The following is a 21,887-nucleotide window of genomic DNA, read 5'->3' on the forward strand; positions in this document are numbered from 1 at the left end:
GTAATGAAATTGTAGTGCATGGAACATTCTCTCGGTGTTTTTTCCTTATTTGCAAGTACTTTGGGCACATTTTAATTCTTATGATTTGTCAATTTTTCAGTTAGGAGAATTCACACTTTTCAGCTATTGTAGTTGCAGAAATTCAGGAAAATATCATCATTAACTACGCGTTTATTTGAAATTTCGTTTTTATAACGTACTAAAGATATAGGATGGTAATATCGTTTTTATCATAATACAAGTAAAGAAATTTATTTTGAAATTTCTCATATTATATGTTTGTTCTACTATATACGGTTATCTCTCAAGAAAAGATGATGTCCAAAACTGATGTCACGTAAACCTATTATTGTTATTGATTTCATTTAGTTAGTCCCATTTAAGTACTTCACTATTAAAAGAGTTAAGTGGAACTATATTTAATAGTTTTTTCTTTAATGAAAGAAATATATTAGAAGTTTTAAAGTATTCTATCTTCAGATATTGTACAAAGGTTAAAGACTAATGTTCAGTTTCTCTTAGCAATACTTGTTGAGTGAGAGACACTAATTTACCCCATAATTTATTAGGTTCCTTGCCCTGCTGAGAATACTACCATGGCAATCTCAATTCCAAAAAAGATCTCTCTATATAGAAATTGAGATTCTCCTTATATATGCATGTCGCATTATGTGAATGAGATTCTCCTACATTTCTTCATTAGTTAGATTTCTCCCATTTATCACTTAGTGCCCTCATATCGAGCATCATAATAGCACACAACTATACATATTAGCCAGAACATTCTCTAATTTCAATATCAAGTTTAATGAAAATGTCAATGACATACAAACTGGTAACTCAATTAACACTGGCGCCATAATTAGTATCATGTCATTGTGGCTTTAACTATATTCTAGTTGCACCAGCTGCTACATCAACCACATTTTCTCGCAATTGTTCGTAATTGAAGTAAACACAACATAATCATAATCAAGATTATACCGTTAATTTAAAAGCTTGCTTAAGTGTGTTGCAGATGTGGAATGCTCAATTCTATCCTTACCAAGAGCTTGCACTTGTGATATAATATAAGTCACTGCTTTTGGAAAACACTTGAAAATTCAGATAGTATATAAATTGTACTCTCAGATAAACAATTGAAACAATAACACAATTTTAGACTACAACTGCAATGCAAATAATAGAGCCATACTCGTTTGAATTTAAACTACCATATTACATGTAATTCATCCTAAAATTACAGATTAAAAATTATAATAATTGACAAAGAAACAACAACTCAAATTGATAGGCATCCATATTTCATGATGTCGTATTCCCTTCTCATCAAATCCATGCAGCAAGGTGAACTACTCTGTTAGCATTGATTAAGAGCAAGATACTTAAACACAAAACAAAAAATGGGCTTCATCAAACAGCACTTAGTTATAAAATTTCCCAGCCCAAATAAATACACTTAGTGCTCTAATTAAGCCACAAAATAATCAGATAATCTCTCCACGGTAACAATCTAAGTGCATGCACTTCAGATTTATAAACTTCTGCTACTCAAAACTCAAAACAAAAATTAAAAGGAAAAAACAACAACATATAATCCCAAACATTATCTGGTACTAAGTGTCATCCTCCATGCAATAGACAAGATCAATTTCTTCCAACCTTTTAGACTTATTATAAAAATCTATAGAATCTCTCTCAACGATCGAACCTTATCAACCGAACCAAATATGTTGGACGTGATTGGAGTTGGAACCAAAATCTAAGTCCAAAACAAAAATTAAAGCAGAAAATAGGAAACTAAAACAAAATCCACAACCTGCAGAAAAGTACACACTCTATCAGATTACTTATGGTAACATCAAGAGATTTTGAATACCCCTTTATCTTCCTCTGATAAAAATGATCCCACATATTCCAATGTTGAATATTACGGGACCAAATAGGACTTTTGACTTGCTAATAATTACGAGAATATGCCATTCTCATTGTTTTTTCTTCCTAATAAATACAACACAGACTTTGGGCCTGAAAACAGAAAAAACCCTTTCTATTCCTCTGCAGAAAATACGTATTTTTTCTGTGCCTAGGTTTCACTTTTCCCATCAAAATTTCCCAATTCTCTCATCATAGAAAAATTGAATTGCAATGGGGAAAAAATCAGCGGCGACGGAGGAGGAAGAGGCATTGCCGGACCACCTGCGATGCGGGCGAACAGACGGGCGGCAATGGCGGTGCCGGCGGCGAGTTATGGACAATTTGAAGCTATGCGAGATTCACTACCTTCAAGGTCGTCATCGCCAGTTCAAAGAGAAAGTTCCAGAATCACTGAAGCTTCAAAGGAAGCGCAAGAAGAATAAGAAGGACCCTGTTGTCAATTTCAGCAGCAATGCAGAAATTAGGGCACAGAGAATGAAGAAAAAACGCAAGGTTTCAGAGGCATTGGGTTCTAAGAAGAAGGGGTTTAAGTTGAAGAATGGTGATAGCAATATGCAGTTGGAGCTTATAAGGATGGTTTTGCAGAGAGAAGTTGAGAAAAGGAAGAACACAAAGAAGATGAAGAAGGAAGAAGAGGAAGATTATGATGATGAAGAAACGGAATCAGATTACAATGAAGAAGAGTTAAGGAGAGAATTGCCTAATGGTGTAATGGCAATATCTCAAGCTTCAACGCCTCATCATTATAGCAATGTGGGTCCCGGATCACAAGCTCATTGTGATGTGAAAGTTGGTGTTGATTATAGAGCAGTTACACCACGTTACTTCCGGTCCAAGAATGTTGACAGGATCCATGGTGGCAAGTTGCAGGTCAGTTTTTCTTTTCTATGGTTATTTCCATGTTTGTTTTTATTGATTTTCGGAGAAAAAATGCTTTTTTAACACGAAAGTTACTCATTGAAATTTTGTTGATTTATGAGTTATGACATAACATAATGGTGTGGTTTGATCCATGTAGCTGTCCCACATACTGGAAAAACTTTAGATGTTGTGGTTGTTGATTCTCAGTAAGAGTTTGATTGTAAGCTGATTTGAACACACAATAAGTTAATATAAATATGCAGTAGCTGCTTGTTTCTAACCCATGTAGCTCCCTCCCCCGCCCGAGTGGAGAACACTTTAGATGTTATAGTTGCTGTTTCATGGAAATGTTTTATTATAAGCTGATTTGAAAACAGAGCAAGTTAATATAAGCACCAACTAGCTGTACCTATTCTAATGTTTTTTGTTAGAGTTTTAAATGATTCACTTGTTCAGGTTGTGCCATATGGGCCAAACATGAAGGGTAAGGGTCGGAGGAAGAAGTGTCATTGGTGCCAGAGAAGTGATTCTTGGAAACTTATAAAGTGTTCGAGCTGTCAGAATAACTTTTTCTGCATGGATTGCATTAAAGAAGGGTTTGTTATTTTTAAATTCATTTACCCCCCTGCTTTTCCAAAAGTTTGAGCATGAGCATGAAACTGAATCCATGTAACATTATCTGTGTATTACTTATTTTGAAGTTTGTTGTGTGTTGAATTTCATTTTTCATTGTTATTGTCTGGTGTTTAATTTATTGTTTTGAAGTTTGTTGTGTGTTGAATTTCTTGTTGCATTGCTATTTCAGACAAAAAAAGATTTCATGCCTTTGGATTGGAATCAACATATTTTTTTGTGACCTTCAGAAATAGCAATATCACTCACATCTATATGGATTAGTGCTAAGATATTTACAGATATGATTTCTGTACTCTGCTCCTTTTAAATTGAGGATCAAAATGTGAGGACCTTTGCATGAAGGATTGGAATCATCATATTTTAGTGCTAAGATATTTACTACTATGATTTCTGCACTCTGCTCCTTATAAATTCAGAATCAAAAGGTGAGACATTTGCCAATATTTTTTTGAACAAATTTAGGTCTTTTGACACTCCATATGAAGTTAAGAAGGCATGTCCAGTTTGTCGAGGGACTTGCACCTGTAAGGACTGCTTGTCAAATCAATGTAAAGACAGTGAAAGTAAGGTCTGACATCAAAGATGGATGCTTTTCTGCTTGAATACTGTTTCTTTAGTAGCATATGCTGACTCTTCAGTTTATGCCCTATTGTTTCAGGAATATTTGGCTGGTAAAAGCAGAGTAGATAGAATATTACATTGTCACTATTGGATCTGTATGCTCCTTCCGGTACTAAAGCAAATAAGTGATGAACAGAAAGCTGTGCTAGAAACAGAAGCAAAAAGCAATGGTAGCAGCTATCATTCTTAACATTGATGTTTTCTGAAACAGGGTTTGCTCTTTACAACACAGTTATCTTAAATGCATCTGTTTTTCACAGGGAAAGAACTTTCTGATACTCAGATGAAGCAGCTTGACTTTGGCTACACTGAGAAAATTTGTTGGTAAGCTCTCTTCTATGGATGCTATTACGAAACTTTAAATGATTTTCTGGCTCTACTTGCTAACTAATGTAACACTTCTCTCAGCAATAACTGCAAAAGACCTGTTTCGGATCTCCATAGAAGCTGTCTTAGTTGTTCGTATAGCCTTTGCTTAAGTTGCTGTCAGAAATTAAGTCCAAGAAGGATTTCTGGAGGAACTAACTCATCTATGTTTAAGCTACCTGATAAGTTGAAAGCTTGCATTTCCCTGGATCAGAAGCCCATTTCCAGTGGCAATTTAACTGGTACTTCAGTATTGCCTGCCTGGACAAGTTGTAATGGTATTGATAATATATCATGCCCGCCTACAGAGCTTGGTGGTTGTGGTAACAGCCACCTTGATTTGAGATGTACTTTTCCCGTAAGTTGGATCGAAGAGATGGAAGTAAAAGCAGAAGAAATTGTGTGCAGCTATGACTTTCCTGAAACTTCAGATAAAAGTTCAAGCTGCTCACTCTGTTTTGACACAGATCACAAAATTAACAGATTTAAGTTGTTGCAAGAAGCAGCTTTCAGAGAAGATTCAAATGATAATTGCTTGTTTTATCCCACAGTTTTGGATATCAATGGTAATAATTTTGAACATTTTCAGAAACACTGGGGAAAAGGCCATCCTATGGTAGTGCGAGATGTGCTCCAAAGTTCATCGAACCTTAATTGGGATCCACTGATCATGTTCTGTAATTATCTTGAGAGGAGCATTGCAAGATATGAGAATAATAAGGAACTGCTTGAATCTTGTTTGGATTGGTGCGAGGTCAGTTTATTAACTAATCGTATATGTCACAATACTTTCAAATTGGTACTGTTAGTTGGTTAGAAAAGGCTCAGTACTATCTTACTGTACTATTATCTTAGTTCAAGTATTTATAATCAGACAAAGTTTTAGTGTATATAGTTAAATAGTTAATCCTATCGATTCTGAGCATATGCCGACACAAACATACATGCTTGTTTAAACATGTTAACATATTTCTTAATTATGATGGAGATTCGATTGTCGCAAAATGCCACTGTTAAAAGTGTTTATTATTAACTTTTGCAGTGGTACTTTGTGGCAGGTGGAGATTAACATTAGGCAGTATTTTGCTGGGTCTCTCAAGCGCCATCCACAGAAAAACACTTGCCATGAGATGCTGAAACTGAAGGGGTGGCTTTCTTCCAAGCTATTCAAAGAGCAGTTCCCAGCTCATTTTGCTGAAGTAATTGATGCTCTACCAGTTCAAGAATACATGAATCCCATGTCTGGTCTTTTAAATTTAGCTGCAAAGTTGCCGCAAGGGAGTTCAAAACATGAGATTGGGCCATATGTCTATATTTCATATGGCTGTGCTGACAAAGAAGCTAATTCTGTGACAAAACTCTGCTATGACTCATATGATGTGGTATGTTTCCTTCTTTATTATGTTGTAATTGATTTCTTAATAATATCCGGAGTAATGGTGTCCTCCACTTCAGGTAATATTATATTCTAAATTGAAACTCTAGCGTGTCAAAGTGATTTCAAATGTTATGGAATGAGATTCTTCGTTGGATATTTCCTAGGGGAATTTTATGGTACCCACTTATTTTTCCAAGGCAAAGTACTCAGGATGAGATGTCAGTCATTTCATGGGTTATTCGTTATTTTAAAACATCTATTATAATTCTGCTTTCGATCAACACTGGACAAGTGACAACGACAAGTCATCCTGAATACCATACAATTATCAGGGTGCTTAACAGTTTTCACCTGTATTGTATTTTCATGCTTATATCCTGTCATGATAACTTATAGGAGATCTTATCATCTGATGTAATATGCATTCTCATGGAATGTTGCTTGTCATGAATATATGTCCTTTTAACACGTGAGGCTTCTATTATTACTATTATATATGATCTTATCATCTGATATAATCATCCAAACCTTACAATTACTTTTGGTTTTAGTAGCCTTGATTTTCATATTTATACTAAACATTACTACTCGACTGTCAAAAAGTTGATGCCAGAACCAAAACTTAGTCAAATATGTTGTCTAATTCTTAATTAGTTTGTTAGGAATTGGTCTAGCTTTATAATAAGCATTCTAAACTGGTCTATAGTGTTGACAAGCACCTAGATATTACAAGTTATAACATAATTGATTCCATCTCTCTACCTAACAAACTCATTTGTAAAATGCAGTGGATAAATTGGCGCAAAACTTTCGTGTCAAGTAGCAGTGCTCTGTTGCACTCTGGGGTTTGAATTATACGTAGATGATAAGTTATCCATGCCATTTACTGTGTCTGGTTTGTAATTGCAGGTTAATATAATGGCACATTCCACAAATATCCCCCTTACTACTGAACTCCTTACAAAAATAAGGAAGTTACTGAAAAAGCAGAAAGCCCTGTGTCAAAGGGAGTCTTCTAAAATTTCTACCAAGCAGCTACAGGAGCAGAATGTGAATGGAATCCCATTATTGGATGCTCAAGACATGGAGCAAAAAGGATGGCAGAGTATGGCCACAGAAGGAAAGGACTTTTGCAGGAGAGTCAATAGAACATCTTGCATCTCAACTGAAACAAAAAAATCAGGGACTAGGAGTGTAGACAGCAATGCTAATCTGGATGGAGAGTGTGATATATTTTCTGATTCTGAGCCCTCTTTACTTCTCCATGGGTGTGTTCAAAGCACTGAATTGTTTACAAAAAATAATTCTATAAATCCTTCCCAAAACCCAAACAGTGAGAAAAGTAAGTTCACTGAGCATTCTGGTGCCCAGTGGGATGTTTTTCGCAGACAAGATGTGCCAAAGCTCATAGAATACCTTAAAAAACACTGTGATGAACTTTCTTATACTGGTGACTATCATCACAAGAAGGTAAGAAAGATTAAAATAATACAATTTTTAAGGAGGATTCTGTTTGAATTGGTGGTTATTAATTTTCTCTTTTCTGCAGATGGTTCATCCTATTCTAGATCAGAGCCTTTTTCTTGACAGCACTCACAAAAAGAGGCTTAAGGAGGAGTTTAGTGAGTATATATACTTCTTTGTGTTTGGTCATCTTTTCCAATATTAGATAACTAAATTGACATACCTATCACTGTTACCAGAGATTGAACCCTGGACTTTTCAGCAACATGTTGGAGAAGCTGTCATCATCCCTGCTGGATGTCCATACCAGATAAGGAATTCTAAGGTCTTCTGAACTTGCATAAAGATTACCTTTCTCTTTTTCTGTGTTTGTGTGTACGGTTAGTTTTAAAAGCAAAAAGCTTATTGAATTTAAATTGTTCTTGAATCGGGTATCCATTCTTGTTGAACTTTATGCTTTAAATCTTGAAAATTACTACTAATTTTAATTGTTTAAGTTTTACATTTGAGCATTTGATTTAATCAACACTTGCATACAGTGTATGGAGAATTTAGAAGTAAAACTAAAGTATGATTAACTAATTATATCAATGGCCTTAACTTTTCATATGATTGCAGGTGAAGGACATCATTATCTTAATATGGGCCTGTGTACCACTTCAATATATTCTAAATCGTGAATGTATGACAAGTATTTTTATTTCGATGTCTGCAGTGCTGTGTACATGTTGTGTTGGAATTTGTGTCGCCGGAAAATGTTAGTGAGTGTATCAAGTTGATCGACGAGGTTCGCCTGCTGCCGGATGACCATAAAGCAAAAGTAGACAAGTTAGAGGTAAGATTTTGTACTAATAGTAATTTCTTCATTTCCTGCTTTCTTCATTTAGTTCCGTGCACGAAACTGATATGCCTTTCTCTTTTTCTGGGTTTATGAGAGCAGGTGAAGAAACTGGCCCTTCATAGCATGAGTACAGCAATTAAAGAAGTACATGAGCTTACATGCAAAACATGATTGATTGTACCCTGCTAAAGTATATTAAAAAGTCTCAGGCTTTGAAGCTCTGGTGTTCCAACTTCTCTACCATATATTCATTTTTGTATAGGGTATTCTCAAACTAAGATCTATCAAAGTACTTATTGCTGAATTGATTAATCTCAGTTACTAACATTTCTGGTATGTTTTGTCATTTTATGCGTCACCTGAATTTGGAATAAAATTATGGTCCATATATTTTATGCCTCAATGAGGGGGGAAACTAGTTAGTTCACACCATTAGCCATCAATTGCAATTCCTTGGTTTATATACTTTTTTCTTTTTGGTAAAGCTACTGGGCCTTGCTTTAAACTTCACTTGCTCTATTATTTCCAAATTTGATTTTTCTTTTACAGTTTTAGATGCAAGGGGAACTATGGGCAGAAGCGTATTTTTAACTAGTTGATATTATTGATTTATTTGTAAAATAATCCAATATATATTTAAAATTGAAATGTTTTATAATTTCAAGGTCCCCATAGAAGGGAGAGAAAAATCTGACAAGGTATTTTTCGTCTTATATGAACCACACCTAACCTCTGAAGACAATTTAGCTCAAACCAAACATGAGGATGGGAATAATGCGGCGCTGAAACCCCATGCAAGTGCCATCACTATAAGTTTATAAGTTGATCTAGGACGAGGTAAGATTTTATATTTTAAATAAATCTCAACCCTATAAATTTATAAGAATTTCTCAAATTTTGGGTATTATTATCCGAGCATCGTGATATATTGGAAGGGATGTTTCACACAATTAATTGAATACTTTATAGTAAGACTGAAAGCTTAACAATGAGCTAGCTGCGAAGTATAAGCCCTCGAAGATAAATGTGTTGCCAAATATACTTGGTGCTATGCAAATGGAACAGACTTAGTGTGATTTTATTTAATTTTATGCATCAGATTATGCAATCAAGTTCTGACCAACCACAAAATTTGGCTGTCTATGGTCGAGTTAAAAACATTTTATCAAAATAGTAACATCTGATCCAAATACACCTTTCACTTCCTACCTCATTTTTATTCCAATTAAGTGACTAACGATAACACCATCTCTAACACCAGCCTTTTCGTTTGTCGGATGACAAGGCTATGTATATTTAATCACTTCAAATTTTACTAAGAGGGAGTCTCACAACAATAATACTCTATCTATAGGAAAATAAAGTATTTGGCCATGGTTAACCTCGTTTATTCTAAGTTGAGTTAAGAGAACTCAGTTGAGAGTGCAAGGCTTTTCTAACACTTATACCATGTTGTTTTCAATTTCAAAATTCCAACTAGAATTCCTATAAATGCCCTACATGTCTCAAAGCAACAAATGTTGGTAAATATAGCACATAAATTTCTTTCTTAGTGATTTTTGAATGAAAAAAATAACGGGAGAAAAGAAGACTTCATTTCGAAAAGTCAACCCCAAAATGAGAAAACACGTTATGACATAAAGGGGATGCCCCACCAAAATGAATAAAATACTCTTCGTTAATAGAGAGTTAATACAAAACATTAACATATAATGACATTTTTATTTTTTTATTTATCATAAAATCACATATTTATTATAAAAATATGAGGAAAAATAACCGCATGATCCTTATACCACCCACCAGAATGAGAAAACACGTTTTCGGCGTACATCACTAACTAAAACGTTCAATCCCAAATGACTGCGTTTTCTGCACAGCAAAAACAGTTAACGTCACAAAAAGCCGTGGACACGAAACCTCATTCTCCATCGTATTTAATAATCTCTCTCACATCCGCGTTTGCAACACTCAAGGGAAAAAAGTCATCGTCGTCGTTTACTTATTCCTTCTCTTGAACTCTGAACCTTTATTCTTCTTCTTCTTCTTCTTCCTCTCAAAACGACATGGACGTTGCTGATCCCAAACCTCACTCCGAACCCAAGGTCTGGAATTTCTTCAAGCTCCCTTTTCGTCACTCTTCTAATACTGCGTCGTGTCATAATCTTCAGCCTCATCAACAACGCCATTGCCCTAACAACCCTACGCTCGAGGGTTCGATTTCTTCTGTTGCCAGATTGATTCTCCCAACACGACGTCGTCTTAAGCTTGATCCCTCCAAAAAGCTTTTCTTTCCTTGTATGCTATTTTTTTTTTACTTTTTACTTTTTACTTTATTTTCGAGATATTGTGCTTTTTATCTATTTTGTCTTTTTGCATGCAATTTAATTGCTTTGATCATGATCTAATTTGCGTTTTAATTGAAATTTTAATATTGGGGTTAGTTTAGGGTTTTTGTTGAACTTTCTCAAATTTAGTAACTTTTTGGTAACGTTAATTGTCTTTATGCTTGTAAAAGTAGGTAGTCGTGTAATCCTGTTGCGTGTGATCTTAATGCTTCGCTTTTGTAAAGCTGAACCTTCCTTTCTTAGTTAATTTTGTCCCTAAAGTAATGCTACGTTACTAATCACAATCTCTAAGTATTTCCATAATTAAAAAAACGAAAGAAAAAAAAAACAAAATTGAAAGTGACATGGGAGCTGATTTTTGTGTGTATAATGTGTTATTCAATTTTATTCTGCGTTGTAGTTGTTTTCTATTTACGGTTTTTAATCATGTTGGAGCGGGTTGCTGTGAAGTATTCGCAATTGTTTTCTGCTTAGGTAGAATGGACGTGCATGCAATGTTGTAGAAGAAGTGTTCCCACAACCTCCGTAAGCTCTGTTTCTAGCTCGGAGGATCGTTTTGTTTATCTAGTTGATGAAGATAGTATACGAGAAAGGGAGAGTTTAAACTATTTATTGTTTTAACTTTTAAATTATTCCCTTTGTCTTCATATACAATCTGAACTCTGGTTAAAGTGCATTTGGCTACAGTAACGTGTATCTTGTATTCCTACTGAATTGCATACGTTTTTATAACACAACGGGTCCATCCAATTTGTTTGGGATGAATCCTATAGAAATGTTTTTCTTTCGAAATCTTAATTACTTGCTTCTTTATTTGCCTTCTCTCTTCAGTGTGAAGTTAAATTTGTATGGTAGCTATGATATCCAACTTGCATGTAGTGGAACATTTGCCTTTCTTGATGAAGTTTTAGTTGCGTGTTGGATGACAAATAAGATATGCATCACTATGATACAAATCGTGAGTTGCCTGCCATTAGATTTTCTTAATGCAGCTTGGCAACTCTGAATTATGAAGTAATATGCATTACTATCCAGGTAGACATCAAGATAGAAAATTCTATTCCCCCTTATGGTCTTCTGTGTCTGCGCTTGTTGGATCAGAAATCCATAGACAGAGACTTGCCCATTTTATGCATGTGGATGTATGTTTTTGTGTTCATGTATGCTGCATGCAGGGTTTGATCTTTCTTTGCTTTACAAATTTATTACTATAATACTCCGTATAATTCCTCGACATGCTTATCCTTGTGTTATATGATAGGTCCCTTCTTTATTCTCTTTTGTAGATGAACCAGGCAAACAGGTTAGGAGTGCCATCAGGGTTAAAAATACCAGTAAATCCCATGTAGCTTTCAAGGTATAGTGAAATATATGCACCTGTTTAGTTATTCCCCGATTATTAAACTTCCTTTTCTGATTTGCAACTGCTGTTATTGAGGTACTTACACGGAGTCTTGAGTTCAGCTATTGATTTTTGTTACCTTTTCAGAGTCACAGAAGAATGATTCATTTATTGCTGTATAAATTGATAGTTTGATTATGATTTTAAGTCAGTAAATGAATTTAACCATCTAATTTGACAATATTTCTTTTGTGTTGCTTTATATGTGTATTAAGTTTCAAACAACTGCACCCAAAAGCTGTTTCATGCGTCCTCCTGGGGCTGTCCTTGCACCTGGTGAAAGTATCATTGCAACTGGTAATAATCAATATATTTTTTACTCTGTTCTTGTCGTGTGTAAGGAAAGATTCGTAAATGCATGTTATCTCACTAATTTATATTTTTTTTTGTAGTGTTCAAGTTTGTAGAGCAACCAGAAAATAATGAAAAGCCAGACAAAACTGGACTCAAATTTAAAATAATGAGCTTGAAGGTCAAAGGAACTGTTGATTATGTCCCTGAGCTGGTTAGTTAATTTCATGTCAGCAAGAAACTCACAATTCTACTTTGTTAGTGTATATTTTCTTCATGACTTATGGGCATACTGTATTAATTCTACTAGATATACATTTTTTTTCCTTGGGTTTATTTATACTTTTGAGAAGGATGTATTTATGACAATCAATGGTGTGAAGTTCATTTTAATAACATATCCTTGGTTGGTTTTCTGAACTTACTCTATGAATAAAGATGTCATTTTATCAATTTAATCCTTGAAGGTTGGCATGAATGGGTATCTCTGTGAGATTTGGGTTTTTATTATGATTGGGAGTGAGAAGGTTCACTTTCTGATGGATGATACATGCACACAGCCACACACTACCCTGTCTCTCTAAACTCAACACAAGTGTGTGCAGAATAAAAAAATAAATTCTTCTGTTGGTCATGCTTGATTTTTATTGTTCCTTTTCAACTGCGTCATTATCCCCTACTCTATGGGTTCTTATTTATAATTGTTTTTAAACACATTTTTTCTCCATGGAAACAGTTTGAGGAGCAGAAGGACCAAGTAACAGTGGAGCAGATTTTGCGAGTAGTTTTTCTTGATCCAGAGCGTCCTAGTCCCGTGAGTACTGACATTTTAAGTGTCCATTTATGCTTTGTGCCAATACTTCTGCATATTTCACACTTCCTTTTCCCTTTCTATTCTCTTCTTGCACTTATTTCATTTAGTTATCTGTTGATTTTTCTGTGTTGATACATTTAGTACAGTCATTTCAATGGTGTGTTTATAAAATGCCTGTGTATCTATCATACTTAAAACCATTGTATATTACTTACGTTGTAATATTCTTTCATTCAGGCTTTGGAAAAACTGAAGCGTCAGCTGGCAGATGCTGATGCTGCAATTGAGGCACGAAAGAAACCTGCGGAAGATGCGGGTCCTAAGATCCTCGGGGAAGGACTTGTTATAGATGAATGGGTGAGTAATGTCACAACTAACTTGCATTTTTAAGAGAAGTTTTTGGTGGAATGTTTATGTGATCTCTGATTATGTTTTCACTTTTCAGAAAGAGAGGAGGGAGAGATACCTGGCAAAGCAGCAGGGTGAAGTGGTAGTAGACTCTGTATAGGTGTTGGTCTTTGATAAGAATGATTGAATAGAAAATTACGTTCCAGCCGAAGAAGATGTCTTTTGAGAGACAGATTATAAAATCAGAGCTTCTTTCTATAGAGAAATTTAAGGTAAATGACTAGTACAATTGGGTGAAACTATGATTGGAAAATGGGGACTAACTCCTCTGTATAGATAGTAAATGTTATATTGTTTTTAGTTTTTTGTTGGATTGATGTTAAATAATTTATTCCAGGATTGATATGAATAAGGGTTTTCTATAATTTCATATACAACCCAGATTGGCTGAGATTTAATGAATAAATAAGAGCCTTTAATTTAATTAAAAGGGATGTATAGGATTGAGGAGTATAGCTTGATACGCAATTTTAAGAGTTACTCCAATTATTATCCATTCATTTTAATTAAATCCAAGGTTTCACATTCATTAAAAAGTCATCTAATTGCTTATAAGCCATCAATGGACACCTGATCAGTTAAGCTAATATGAGTCTGATCAAGTATTTAACAAATCAAATTCTAAGCTTATTTATTACAACTAGAAACTCTAAGCTTATTTACACCACCCTAGTGATGACACCACTGAGACAGTTAACGATGGTGAAAACATTAGATGGAAAATTTGGGCTTTTGCCTATCCTAAATAATTTGGACAAAAGTAGGTTATGTTAACTTTGGGAGTATATCTGATGTCTTACTTTTTGTATCACTCTGTACCATTATTTTTTGATTGGTTGAAAAAAATTATTATAGTTAAAATTATAATTATTGAATATTTTTCTGACCAATCATATCATTGACACATAATTGATACAAAAGAGTGAGACAGTAGGTGTGGAGTATTAACATGCCCGACCTACCTGATTTAGATTACATTGGAGGTCTATCAGAAAATTACTTCCATGACAATAGCATCCACACTACAGCATTGATAAATATACCTATATTTTTCAATATAAAAAAGCCTAATCAAATTGAGTTTTCTTTGTTCTTTGTTTATCTATTTAATTTTTCCAATTTTTATGCGTTGAGGGATAAATTAAACATGTTCTTCTCTCAAGTGCTACGTAATATGAAGTTACTCTTTTTTTAGGGAACTAATTTTATCATTCTATTCAAGTAAATTCAGCCGAACTCGTAGGCAAAGACCTGCTATAATTTTCCAATTCTATAATCTAGTCAGAAAATAGATTAACAAGGCAAAACTTTGTCAAATTTAGAATTCCTAATAAAATTAGTTTTTTAAGTATTAACCAGAAAAAATAGCCCTCCAATAATTTTAAGGAAAATTATATTCACTATCCTCGAGGGTTGTTACAATGACACACGCATTGCCTTTAACTTTAAGAATGACACTAATTTCACTTAGTTTGCAATTTGGGTCAAATTAACTCTCATTCTACTCTTCAGTTCGTTTGAAACTAACAAAATATCGTAGTACGCATTAAGAAGTGAGCGGGGGTGAGAGGAAGGAGAAGAAAATTTCGTTAACTTTAAATTGATTCTGTCATAAAGGATGTCATTGCAACACAAAAAAGTAAGGGAAATCACATCATCATTTAAGCTAACGAGGATATCTGTCTCATCGTGACAAACTTCTAGGATATGGGTGTAATTCCCACTATTTTCTTAAAGATTGTTATTTTCCTAAATGATTACATTCATATAGATAATTGATTTACTCTTGTTAATTAATTGGAATAGACTCATCCATTCCCAATTGCAATGAAATGCTATTTCTAATTTGCTTATATATGTAAATTATTTCTAAAGTAGGAGGGCAGGGGCACATTTGTTGCTCAAAAATTGACTCATTTTGTATGTCATTAATCATGATTGGTTGAGAAAATATATTTAAATTAAAAATTTAATTATTAAATATTTTTCTAACTAATAATAACGCATGACACATAAGTGCCACATAGAAAGAAGATATGCTCCCCTAAAAAAGATTGCATATGATGCGTGTAGAAGTAGAAAAAGAGAAATAATGAGTGATCAATAAGGAAGAAATGAATTCTATATCTTAAATTCTAATCTTATCAAAAACATCCATAGAAACGGTAGTTGAGGGCCCCAAAAAACATCAAGAAAGTCCCCGAAATAAATGGGAAAGTGTTAAGTTTGACGTTGTTTCCTTTCTTCTGTGCAAAAGACCGTGACTGAATTCATTGGTGCCCCTCTATCTCCCTTTTTGGCTCCAATTGTTCCTACTCATGAGTTGTGAATCGTGATATCATATATGTTGCATCATAGGTTCATTTCCTTGTCACGCTTGTCCACCGAAAAGTCTTAAAATCCAATGAATACATAAAAGAGAAAAGAAGATGTGGTACTAAAAAAAGCATGTGAAAATTTGATTCTTCACCATCCACTAGTACAACCTAGCCCTCAAGTTGTCCATCTTGTAAAGAAGGTAGTTAGATTATGCATTACATTTTAGTTCTTGTAGGGTTTTAGAGCAAAATGTGGCTTCAAATTTTCTAACAAGGTCATCAAACAATTAATTTGCTATTAAATCTTCTTATCTCTCATCAATATCTTGATATTATTTTATTGTATAACCAAAAGTATCTCTTTAAGATTGCGTGATTGTGTATATTACAGACAAATAGAAACACTTCCCAGCAAGTGCATCATTTTTAAGGCCCTTTCGAAACTTCAGGACAAATTTTAGACAGCCATTAGAGATGCTATAATGTAAACTAGAAAGTCTTGCATTTATGTGCATAGTTTATGAAATCAAAACCAGGAATTTCAAATGTAGTAGACACAACAACTTATGCAATGGGATTATTGTAGAAAGGCAATGACACACATAATATGTTTTACCCGAAAAACAAAATGAAAACTAGTGACTGAATAAAAAGAAAATAAAGCCATCACTAATTACACATTCTTAGTAGCTTCCCTTGCCATCTCAATTCCTTTGTCATAATCTTCATGTTCAACGAATCTTGACCAGTATGGGTGTTCCCTCCATACCCTTCCCATCTCTTCAATAGGAATGCCCTTAGTTTCAGGCAAGAAGAAGTGAATAAACAATGACATCACAAACACAAAGAAAGCAAAGAAGATGAACAAGCCAAATTTCATGTGGCAAAGCATGATCAGGAACACTTGAGCAACAATGAATGTGAACAGCATGTTTACTGAGACATTGATACTTTGAGCGGCGGAACGAATCTCCAAAGGGAAGATCTCGCTAGGCACTAACCACCCTAGGGGACCCCATGACCATGCAAACCCTGATACATAAAGGCAGATGAAGAGAACCACAACTATAGCATACCACTTTGGCAATTCACCAGGATTTCCATCAATTCCAAACTTTGCTCCAATAGCAGCTGCAACTACAGCCTGTGCACATCAACAAACATTGGGTTATCAATTTAATAGCATGTAACTATGCAAGTCATATGTCACAAAATTAAAAGGGGTGCCCAATGCACGATGTATACAGTCTTACCTTGCAAGCAAAGAGGTTGTTTCCAAGATATGACAAAAATAAAGGTCATCATATATTCAGAACTTGTCCTAACTTCTAAGAAGTAAATCATTCAATAAGCAATAAACTATCTCAAATTAGATGCACACATGTTTATAATTCAAAGATGCAATTAAATGTTATATTGAAGCTTAAGAAATGGAGTACCTGGCATATGAACATTTGGACTCCACCCTCAAGGAAAAGGGCTCTCCTACCCCACTTATCAACTCCATAAATTGACACTGTAGTAGCAAGAACATTAACAATGCCAGTGATCACCGCAGACATGAGAGAAGCATCATCCTTAAACCCAATTGAGCTAAACAGCACAGGTGCATAAAACATAATCACATTGATGCCAGTAAATTGTTGGAAAAATGGAATCAATATGGCCATAGTGAGGTGAGGTCTGTACTTCCTTTGCAACAAATTACTCCAAGGGTGCTCCACAAGCATAGATGCTTCACTAGCTGCCACAAGGTCATTGAACTCTTCGTCAACATCATCAACACCGCGAACTCTCTGAAGTTGTAACTTAGCTGCATCGCGATCGCCACGTTCGATCATTGAGTTAGGAGTGTCAGGAAGGACTAATGATCCAATTGTGATTATAAGGGCAGGGACCATTGCACCACCCAAACTTAGTCTCCATCCCCAGCCACCTTTGATTTTGGCAAAGAAGTAGTTCAATATATTGGCTACAAGAATACCAATTGTGATGGACATTTGGAAGCCAATGTTCAAAGCTCCTCTGTATCTGTAGGGAGCCATCTCAGAGAGGTATAGTGGCACTGACTGTTAATCACACAAAATTAACATAGATTAGTAACATTTTTCTTAGATAACAATGATTAATAACATGTAAAATGTTAAGATATATTCCACATAAGCCTATAAGACTTAGACAACTCTTGGGTTGAATTAGATCCAACATTCTAGTATAAATTACAAGTAAAATCAAATAGCCAAAAAACACTGATGTTGACATTTATGATAATAAGTATTGACAAGTTATTATAGTTTTGTTTTTATTTAAAAAAGTGTCGTCACATAGGACCACGGGATCTTTTTTCATGTTGTCACATTTCTTGGGAAAAGAGGGGAAACATTATGGTGCAACTGAAATCTTCTTCCTTTACTATGCTCTTTTGTTTCATTTAATAAATTCAATCATTCAATTCAAGACCGTGGAAAATAAAGTAAACGGTGGTGAGAACGCAAAGGGAGGATATCTCACATGCAAAGAAAGCCACTATTAACAAAGTAGTACAAGTAGGCTAGATATATGTCTCTCTCAAAAATAAACACTTTATAACAAATATAAATTTGTCGCGTTCAGTCAGCACTCTCATCCTATGATGAGAGAAAATGAGGATGTGCATTCTTTCCTTTTCTTAGCAACAAAACAAGAACTGGCAGATTATTTCAAAAAGCATACTCTGAAATCATAGTAAATTAGAGAAATCGGAAGTAGGGGTAGCACATGCCTATTGATTAAAGAGAGAAAGATGTAATTTTTTTACATAATTATGTATACTCTATCATTTATTTTAAATCATTATTAACTTTATAATAAAAATAATACAAATGAATTATAGATAGTTGGATAATACAATGAGTACAAATCTGTACGATATGAGTGCATATATATTGCATTTTTTATAAATAAACAGGGGTGAGTAACTTTTTTACCAATGCCAATTAAACATATTCCTATTTCATTTGTATAGTGAATACGCTCTCTCTTATGGTAAAAAACTGCATCATGATTCATATGATCAAGCAGAAAATGAAAAACCAATCTATAATTTATAACAAAAATGATGTTTTTACACGCCATATCTCATTGTGAGACCTTATAAATGATTATAAAAATGTACCATGAAATACATAATGTCTGAGATATTATTTGAAAGATATATTTTAAAGAGGGTTTCATTTCCTTTCCTTTTATTTATTTTCAGTTTAAATATAAATATATATATAAATTATTATCAGGATACGTATCACCAAGGAACAAGGAGGCAAATGCATATTTTTATATGTTTATTTTTATAAAAATATAATTTTATTGCTACTAAAGAGATAAATATATCATTAAAAATTATATTTTTTTATTTTTCAAACATTTATCTATTAATGGATTTGAAAGATTCTCGTTCATGATCATCTTCCTCCATGACAGAAAGAGTAATATACCTGATTGGCGAAGCCGATACCGAAACCGAGCAAGATCCGACCCAAGATGAGCATCCAAATCTTCACGGCAAAGCCATTGATAAGTGCACCCACAAGAAACAGCAATCCTCCGAAAAGCATTGATAGTTTCCGTCCAAACTTACGTGTCACCGTAGACGCCACCAGCGATGACAACAACGCCGCCAGGTATAGCGACGAAGTGAATATCGTGAGTGTTTCACTGTCGTATTGACAGTACTTGTTGGTCGTTTCAACTCCCTTTTTCTTCCTATACACCTCCGGAAAAAATTTCATCAGAAAAGGGTCCATTGACGTCACCCCACCTAAGCAAAACAACAAAACCAGTTAAACAAAATAATAAAATGAAATACTCAACGTTGTTATAATTTATTTGTATGAAGTTGTTTTGTTTAGAAATGAAAAGTACCAGAAATTCCAATATCGTAACCGAAGATCAAGCCACCCATTGCAGCAACGATACATGTTACGGTGACAAAAGGAGTGAGGTTTCCAGGGTACTCCTTCCCACTATTTCTAACACCTATTCCTCCAACTGCAGGCATTTTTGTGTTCAATATGAAAACAAAGGAACAGAAAAGGAAGAAGAAGAAGAAGAAGAAGAGCAAATACAAAGGAATGGAGTTTATGATTGGGCTCACTAGTGTTTATATACAAAGCTGAGAGACGATATTTTCTTTACTCTTCATCCCTTCACTTGTCAATTATAGTAGTTTTTTTCCCTAAAATTTTGGAAATAAAAAAGATATGTTGACTAACAAAGTAAGTTTAATGGGTTAATTTAATAATAAATGAGATATTTGATTAATGTATGATTAATGTAAATATTTATATATAATGAATATATTATTATCGTTCATTTATATTAATTTTTTAAAAGCTAATAAGAATTAAAAGTAAATAATATATGATGATGTGATAATATATAATTGAATGTATACATATTTTTTCTCACATAATTAATACATATAATTGTTAGAATAAGATTATTTTTTTTAAAGGTTATGTATGTTCCTATTGAATGTTTCATTGAGCATGTTTAATACATTTAAATATTTTGGACTTTTCTTTCTTCTGTTTCCTAATTTTCAAAACATTTTAAATTGAGGAGAGGAATTTTTTAGACTCATCAAATTAATGGCAATTTTGAATATCAAATTAAGTAAGGAGTCATAGCATAAATTTGTGTTTTTATGAGACAAAGTTATTAAAAAAATGAAAAATACGGGTAGTACTTGAAACTATTTCAAGAATTGATACAGCCAGTAACCAACAAAGCCGAAATTTGTTAGACCAACAAAAACAATTCTAAAGCATTAAAAAACAAAGTTTAGAAGAATCCATATTAATTAGTGAATTTATATAACTAATTGATATTTGAAAATTAATACGTATAATATTTTTGAGAAAAATACATTCTCAATATATGAGTTTTATACATTATTATCATTCATTATTTAATCAGTATTAACTCAATCTTCCAAAAATAATATAAATGAATGATATGCTAATTATATACTAATATTTACAATAATAAGTATAAATATTACATTAATACCACATAACCTCTATGTAACTGCACAGTCAAAATACAAGGTGGTAATAAAAATCATTAAAAGAGGATGATTAAGAGCCAATTTTAGAGAAACAACAGATATTACTTCTATTACTAATTATTATTTGGCACCCTTCCTCTCTGGTTTTATCTGTTACACTTGCGTTCACATGGTTACATGGCCACAGTTGAATGATGATTCTATGTATAAAACCAACCCCACGTTATAATAGTAGATATTCTCTCTTAATAGAGAGATAAGTGCCACATAATAAATATAAAAGATAAAATGTAATAATATTTTTATTATTTTGTTTATTGTGAAATTAATTTTTACTATTGAAAATATAAGTAAAAACAATAATTTGTTTCTCATGGTTGGAAAAAAATCCTTCTTCTACTACACCTTTTTAGGTACTTATCAATGTTTCTCTTTCCCCAATCAAATTCCAATTGGTCTTCATTTTTGGAATTTATGCAAAGGATGGGATTCACACGTTAGATAATACTCATATATCAGGATTTGAGTTGGGTTGTATTGTTGGGGAATTAAATTGATATATTTTTTGAGATTCTATCTGTTTTTTGAATGTCGCTGTTGTGTCACCCGTTATATTTGTAATAACAATCGTGACTAGATAATTATGTTCTTATCCGTTGAGTAACATTAGGATTTTGATAAGGAAAGACTTTATGGTGTATTGGATAATTGGATAATGTCGGTGTTTGTAGTAAAAGTTATGTGGAAAGGGTTAAATACGTGACTTCGAACGGCTTTATTTTACATAAGAACCTTGCCTCTTTTCAACCTAAATAAATCCGCGTGAGATTTATGTCTTATTTAGGTAAGGTAAAAAAACTTGTATATAATATGGGGAGTAAAACTTGTATTGATGATATTTACATAAACATAATAGTCAATTAATATATAATATATTTCTAATTTATTATTTTATTAATTAGTCAATTATTATTTAGTTTTGCATAATAAGCACGTGTCAATAAAATTAATTCCTATTCAAGTTGGTTTTAGTGAATTCTCATACATTCAAAACTTCAATTAAAAATATAACAATATGTCCATTTAAGCAAATAGTTGAGTTTTTAAACAAGATATTAGAGGTTGAATTTTATTGTATATGAAAAAGACAAAAA

General features: G+C 33.5%; 3 protein-coding genes across 4 annotated transcripts; 2 read left to right on the forward strand and 1 right to left on the reverse strand.

The window, feature by feature from the left end:
• Positions 1,968-8,514, forward strand: LOC109349310 (lysine-specific demethylase JMJ25-like). The gene is made up of 12 exons (XM_019590062.1): positions 1,968-2,808; positions 3,256-3,395; positions 3,898-4,003; positions 4,094-4,226; positions 4,317-4,380; positions 4,465-5,176; positions 5,481-5,804; positions 6,710-7,270; positions 7,350-7,422; positions 7,504-7,589; positions 7,980-8,099; positions 8,205-8,514. Exons 1-12 carry the CDS (start codon positions 2,149-2,151, stop codon positions 8,274-8,276), a joined length of 3,051 nt encoding a protein of 1,016 aa, XP_019445607.1. The 5' UTR covers positions 1,968-2,148; the 3' UTR covers positions 8,277-8,514.
• On the forward strand, positions 9,954-20,842 carry LOC109349319 (vesicle-associated protein 4-2-like). 2 transcript variants are annotated; one of them, XM_019590080.1, is made up of 7 exons: positions 9,954-10,403; positions 11,740-11,810; positions 12,071-12,152; positions 12,248-12,360; positions 12,883-12,960; positions 13,198-13,369; positions 20,832-20,842. In XM_019590080.1, the coding sequence occupies exons 1-6, from the start codon at positions 10,172-10,174 to the stop codon at positions 13,348-13,350; spliced, it is 729 nt and encodes a 242-aa protein (XP_019445625.1). In that variant the 5' UTR covers positions 9,954-10,171; the 3' UTR covers positions 13,351-13,369; positions 20,832-20,842. The 2 variants fall into 2 exon arrangements, with proteins under 2 accessions (XP_019445625.1, XP_019445624.1); XM_019590079.1 differs by lacking the exon at positions 20,832-20,842 and adding an exon at positions 13,406-13,745 and having other exon boundaries at positions 9,962-10,403; positions 13,198-13,317.
• LOC109349316 (sugar carrier protein C-like) lies at positions 16,235-19,790 on the reverse strand. The gene is made up of 4 exons (XM_019590075.1): positions 19,587-19,790; positions 19,160-19,482; positions 17,126-17,755; positions 16,235-16,830 (listed from the first exon to the last, which is right to left on the reverse strand). Exons 1-4 carry the CDS (start codon positions 19,720-19,722, stop codon positions 16,360-16,362), a joined length of 1,560 nt encoding a protein of 519 aa, XP_019445620.1. The 5' UTR covers positions 19,723-19,790; the 3' UTR covers positions 16,235-16,359.

This window comes from Lupinus angustifolius, chromosome LG06 (assembly GCF_001865875.1).
Source record: "Lupinus angustifolius cultivar Tanjil chromosome LG06, LupAngTanjil_v1.0, whole genome shotgun sequence".
Classification (NCBI taxonomy): Eukaryota; Viridiplantae; Streptophyta; class Magnoliopsida; order Fabales; family Fabaceae; genus Lupinus; species Lupinus angustifolius.